The following is a 6,606-nucleotide window of genomic DNA, read 5'->3' on the forward strand; positions in this document are numbered from 1 at the left end:
CAGTCCAATCACAGATCCAGAAACCAGTAATGCAAAAATGTGATGTTAAATGTTGTTCTGGTTAATTCACTGATATTTTTGATTTGCATGAGAAACAATATCAGGAAGAAACGATATTCTGCCCAGGTGAGTTATTCACAGGTAAATCATATGGAGGTCACAGAGTGTGGGCTTTCTGTGAGGGAACCTCGGGGTTTCCCAACGTCAGTCACCTCCTATCAGGGTTTTAGATAAGAAACCAACAAACGGGCCCAACACCGACTGACCAATCAGGTCTCTGGCAAACGCCCACAGGACAAACTTGGGGGAGGAGCATTTCCATGAGCGGACTCTGATCATAATCTGTTTTCTTGTCAGATTGTTGAGGACGGGTTTCTGAATCCAGTCCAGTACCTCTGACTCAGTTTATGGGATTTAAATACCAAAAAATAAGTCTTTTTTTTTTGATCATGAGCTCTTTTTATTGGTAACTTAGAGGGAGGATATTTCTCCTTATTAAACCCAGAATTTGAGCCATGACCCAGAATACTCCGTCAGTCTGTCGGTGCCTCTGCGGTCGATGACCTTTCAGGATTGTCTGGTCCGGCGTTGTGTCCTCGGCTCTTACCCGCGGCGCCCTGATGAAGACGGCAAAACAGAGAAATGAGTTTCAGTCTGATGTGGAACCACATCTGTGTTCAAGCGTGTCAGATCCATGTCTGTGTGACGTAGGTGAGCGTAGCTTTCAGGTCTGACAGGTGGAGCGCATTAATGGGTCAAATGAAAACGCTGCTGTATGAGAGGGGGTTACAGTCTACGTTGAGCCAGAATGCATCAGATGTCAGGAAAATGAAATGTGATGCATTCTTGTAACGATGAAGGAAATTTTCATTTTCTTAATATTCAAAATGATCAAATGTTTAGTTGACAGAAGTTTTCAGACCCTCGAGAACTTTGGAGAAGCACCTTTGAAGGCTTGTTGAGTTTGCACCCTCACTCGGAGAGTTTATCCCAGACTTCCCAACAGATCGGGGGGAAATGTCTGAACTCAGGATGATGTCAGTGAATCTGAAGCTGACGACTTCCTGTTGTGTGCTGCTCTACAAAAAACATCCTAAACTTCATTCAAACGTGTCTGAAGTTGATGTGTGAAAGCGATCCACACCTGTGACTGTTCCTAAAGTGTGACAGCTATCGGGCAGGAACTGCATCGTCCCACAATTACATCATTTACCAGGAAACGGGAAACTGTTGAATGAGCAGATGACACCCACAGCAAACCGCAAACATCTCACCTGCACAGTTCACCTGAATGACCGAGGAGGAAAGCCGTGGATTTACAGCTCCGCACTCCATCAGCGCAGACTCTCTTCCAATGCAGTCAGAGAAAAAACGCCACATTGGCGTTTTGTTGGGAAGGTTGACGGCTTCGGTCGAAACGGCAGGGCCGCAGCCCAGCTGTCTGCACACTATGCCCGCGTGGTTCAGGTCCCAGACTGTGGACTCTGTGCTCACCAGTTTGGTTTCGTTCCCGTTGTTGATGAGCAGCTTCCCAGCACAGGCAGCAGAGTCCTCTCTGGCTCTGAGCACGCCATCGTCCAAAATCACATCTGAATAATCTGTTAGAGACAGACACGTCAAAATGAGGAGGGGCCAAAATCCACTCTGCAGTTACACCTGACCAACGCCACGAGGAAGAAGGAACTCTGACAGAGACGAGGGAGAGAGAAGTGTTGGTCTCCCTTACAGACCAGGACCGTGACAGGATACGGAGCGGATGTACGATCCTTCCTCCTCCTGTCGTCGTCTCCAAACCATCACAGCAGGTCTCATAAACCTTCTCGTTCACTCTCGCTCCTCCCCTTCTGTTCTGTCTGCTTTGGATGGTTAAACTCATCCACCTTCACTACCTCTGCTCCTTCCCCCATCTCCCCCTCACTCACACACTTGCTTCTCTCCAGGCTCTCCTCCACCTGCTCCCTACTCTCACTACAGATCACATGTCACAGTGCAAGCATCAGAGACTCACCTGTGAGCCTGTCCACCCCCAATGCAAACAAGGAGGAGCTCAGAGCTGATCCCTGATGTAATCACCACCACGAACCCACCTGTCACTCCTACCACACACCTCATCTCTGTCCTCACACATGTCTCTGACCCTCCTGACTTCCTCATACAGAAACACAGCTCCTCTCTCAGCAGCCAATCATCTGCTGCTCTGATCCACAAAGACAGTGAAGCTCCTTCCATCAACACTCTCACAGCAAACGTCACACTGTAGACAAACCACTTTTCCACTCTTCATCCTTCTCTCAGCCGTCTTACAAATCAGATTCTCTTTATTGGAAGTCTTCTCTTCTGCAGAGAAAAGGACACTAAAGAAACTGCTGGACATTAAGAACAATGCTGGGCATCCTCTGCACACGGCCATAAACAACCAGAGGAGTCTGTTCAGCGACAGGCTGCTTCTCCCAAAGTCAAGAACCAGCAGACTTAAAAACTCCTTTGTCCCACAGGCCATCAGACTGTTTAACTCCTCTCTGGAGGGGAGAGGGAGGGGAGACAGGGGGACAAAGGAGGGGGGAGACAACTAAGCTGTAGTGCTTTTTTACACTGTGCAATATTTGTTTTTTTCTTATATTCGACTGTGCAATATACTCACTCAAATGTGCAATCCTATTTATCCATATTATATATTCTGTATTTATATATGTGTATATGTGTATATGTGTATATATGGTGTATTTGCTTATATCCTTACTCTCATTCCTCTTATTGTATCTGTAACATGCAACCTCTGTCGGTGCTGTGCTACTGGAAACTGAATTTCCCGGAGGAACCCACCCGAGGGATTAATGAAGTTTCATCTCATCTCTAATCTTTTCTGACCCGTGTGGAAGCCGTTGGTACAAAGTCAGAAAATTCTACCACGGGGTCAGCTGTCAGGTTTCAATGACACGCACTACTCTGACTCTTATGGGGCGCCGTTTGTAAAGTGAAACATGCTGAAATTAACGGCAACATTTTTCCACATTTAGCTCAAAACCTTACAAAAACATGTTTTTTAGAGTCATTTTTTACAACATTTAGTAAAATATTTTTAACTTTTCATATTTAAAACACAATTTTAAATGTTAAATCTAAATGTTAAATCTAAATGTTACAGGAAACTAAATATTTAGCTAACATGCAAATATGAAATATGAAAAGTTAAAAATATTTTACTAAATGTTGTAAAAAATGACTCTAAAAAACATGTTTTTTAGAGTCGTCCCCCCCCCCCATGTACATACATACATACATACATAGCAAAGACTTGACGTGGGAAGACAGGTCAGAGACAGGTAGTAATTTGGGAAAAAACACAATGAAATGTACAATGGGCAAGTGGAGGACGGGGAAAAAAAAAGAGTCCTGTAGTCATGCTGGTCTCCTTATGGGAGGTCAGCATGAGAACAGAAAACAAAACAATAACTCCTCTGCACAGAGAGCACACACATATTCACATCACAACACCATAAACCACATGACAAGCAACTGGGTGGGTAAGGGGGTGAGAGGTGAGCTGAAGAAGCCACGCCCATCCAGCCAGTTCCTCTGTCGTACCTTTGACAGTGAGCGAGAGCCTCCCGCCCTCAGATGAGAAGATGTTGCTGAAGACAGTGTTGTTATAGACGCAGCTGTAGGTCCCCTCGTGTGTTTGGTTGGCAGCTTTGAACCAGAAGCTGGCCGAGTGATTGAACGCTGTTTGGGTCCAGCTGCGGTGTTGGTGGGCGCCGGTGACGCTGAGGATAAAGGTGCCGCCGCTGTATCGTGGCTCCACAGAGCAGAGGATGCCGAAAGAGTGGCCCTTCCATACCACGCCCTGTGTTTGATTCCCGGTTGGAGAAGTCTCACTGCCATCAGTGTAGAAACTGATGTCAGGAGCAGGCAGGACATCTGTAATGACATCATCATACACCTAATGAGCGCGCACGCTTTAAACACTCGAACTGTGTCATAATAAACAGAGAAGCGTCGGGTTTCAAGTTATTGGATCAGATTTATGAGCTCATGGTGCAAAACCTTTATTAGGGAGGGGCGGGGCTAGTGTGACTGAAAGACGTGGACACAGGTGTTATTACCACCTTATTACATATTACTTATGTATTTGTGTGAGTTTCCCTTTCTGAGCAGAAACATTGTGGGTGGATAGAATGAATAATAAAGATTAATCCTGCAGACGTATGCTGCGATAATTTAATGAGACTGCAGCCGCCTTAACCTCTGATCATGACATGTAAATGCTGCAGGATGAAACCCACAAACTACATGCAACACTTCAAGCATTCTCACCAGCTTTTGGCCATCTCGGTGCTTTTAAATTGATGTTATGCAGTTATGTGGCGAAACAACGGGCAGCATTGTGTGAAGGTAACTCGACAATCACAGCGTGAGGCATGAAGTTTGACCTCCTGACCTCATCAGCAAAGTGTTTACTGAGGTCATGATTCACAGATGCTTTTTATATACTGTATGTATAATTCTTTTTACAGCTGGATGAGTCGCCCCCTGTTGGCCACTGATGAAGACTACTGCTGGGGGATGGGTTAAACTCCGCCCACACCTTTGTGTGACTTCCTGTGTCACTGCCTCCCACTGTCTCGCCTACTGTCTGTACTATAATGTAAAAACATGTTTAATCAAAAGAAAACTGGTAAGACCATAGAGAGGAACCTTTACTGGTGGTCTCAGACCTTTGACCTTTGACCTATGTGAATAAAATCCGTCCATCGCACCTGCAGCTGAACTTGCCATCAGCTCACTGTACAACGAATGCCGTGCTGTTCTCACCTGAGCAGATCACCTCAGTGGTGAAATCTGAGAGGCCCTTCTTCACCGTCCCGCAGTCCAGGAGCGCTCGCTCAGAGCCGTCACAGTCCGAATAAAAGCGCCAGATGTTCAGAACTTTGGGCCGGTGCCTGACGCCTTTGACTGAAACAGCAGAGCCACAGTCGAGCTGTCTGCACGCCACGCCGGCCTCCTCCAGGCTCCAGGTGCGCTGTTTGCTCAGCTGTCTCCACTCTGCCTCGTGCTTGAACCTCAGCTCGCCGGCACAACGGTTCCCTTTGCCAACCAACCTCACATCATTGGACGCTGCAACGAAATCATCGGCAACAAGACTCAGTCCATCGACGAGCTGTGACACTGCAGGAGGACACGATGACTGCTGCTGGAAGTAAAACTCACCGTGCCGAATATTTCAACCTCCCAGCAGCCTGAGAGTGGGCTGCACAGCGCCTCCATACTGACACAAGTTTATAGAAATCTAGCCGCTGTGCAAAAACTCGAGCTTAACTTTATTAACAGTTTCACAGAATCAGAAATGTTGGTGTTTGATTGTTCTAGCTCGCTCTTCTCAACGTCAGCGGCTATTTTGAATGGTTTCCACGTTTTGTCCTACATCGTGTAAACCGAGTGAATGCTCCCGTTTTTAAAATAAAGATGCTGCCTTTTTATTTCTGTTTTTTATTTACTGTTCACGCTGCTTTGAGTACAGAATCTATTGAGTTTAGCGACTGACTCGTGTGGCTCTGAGATGGAGTTTAAAGTGTTTAAACTGACCCACCGACAGGCTTGTTCAGATTTTAATCAGATTGGTCGTCCTGTAACTGTGGTGCACAGAGAGCATAAAGATGCAAAAACTAATATCTCCGACTTTTATCACAGGATGTAATTACTGCACTTACTGATGGAAAGTACGAGGGAGTCAGGAGTGTTTGCCCTCCAGAACACTTTCCAAATGAAATCTGGCTCATGGGGCCACGTGCTGAATAAACACGTCTCCCAGCTGTAATTCTTCCATCGTGATGTTTTCTCTTTGGCTGTCATTTGTTCTTCTGTTTGTCTCTAAGCTGAGCTACAGTCTGCAAAAACTGCAGGCAGAAGTAAATTCATTTCACCTTCCTCTTTGTTTCTGATGCACAGTCAGAAAAACTAAACCGAGGGAGTTTTCCAGCTCTGGGATAAATAAAGTTCATCTATCGTCCACAGTTAAAGTGAAAGGGACTCACCTGTGGAAAAATGTGCTCCTGCTGGCCTTAGAGCCCAGCTCAGCATCAGCACACAATAAAACACAAGTGAAGACCACATGAAGACCCAACTCTGCACTCTCATGTTGCTCTGACTTCACAGACCTGCACCAACACTCAGGTTTGTTGGCTCACTCTGCAAATACAGAGTGAGTGCTCTGCTTTAAACAGCAGTGTTTGCTTTGAATGGTCAATGCTTCATGATCATAGTTCATAGTTCATATGGTAAACATGTTTCCAGCCTGATACAGAAACAGCTGTGGTCTGTAATTTCCCCATCGTAGCAGCCGTACAAAACAATTCTATATCTCTTCCATCTGTTCACAGTGTTGTTCTCAAACATGTTATCTGACAGATCATGTGCCCTGCTGTGTGCTGATTAGTGCTGAGTAAAATGAGGATGTTACGTATCAGCAGTCGAGAGGTATCTGTGTCTGTGTTTAAAGCAGAAATAGTTTGCTGCTTTATAAGAAAGCCCTCCGCAAAGCCAGAACATCTTACTATTCGTCACTGATTGAAGAAAATAAGAACAACCCCAGGTTTCTCTTCAGCACTG

General features: G+C 45.7%; 1 protein-coding gene across 1 annotated transcript; it reads right to left on the reverse strand.

The window, feature by feature from the left end:
• Positions 1 to 435: 435 nt before the first annotated feature.
• On the reverse strand, positions 436 to 6,199 carry LOC116324741 (scavenger receptor cysteine-rich type 1 protein M130-like). Its single transcript, XM_031745458.2, has 5 exons — positions 6,033 to 6,199; positions 4,813 to 5,115; positions 3,586 to 3,918; positions 1,275 to 1,598; positions 436 to 617 (listed from the first exon to the last, which is right to left on the reverse strand). Exons 1-5 carry the CDS (start codon positions 6,133 to 6,135, stop codon positions 604 to 606), a joined length of 1,077 nt encoding a protein of 358 aa, XP_031601318.1. The 5' UTR covers positions 6,136 to 6,199; the 3' UTR covers positions 436 to 603.
• Between the last annotated feature and the right edge of the window lie 407 nt (positions 6,200 to 6,606).

The sequence above is a fragment of the Oreochromis aureus genome, linkage group 6, assembly GCF_013358895.1.
Source record: "Oreochromis aureus strain Israel breed Guangdong linkage group 6, ZZ_aureus, whole genome shotgun sequence".
Classification (NCBI taxonomy): Eukaryota; Metazoa; Chordata; class Actinopteri; order Cichliformes; family Cichlidae; genus Oreochromis; species Oreochromis aureus.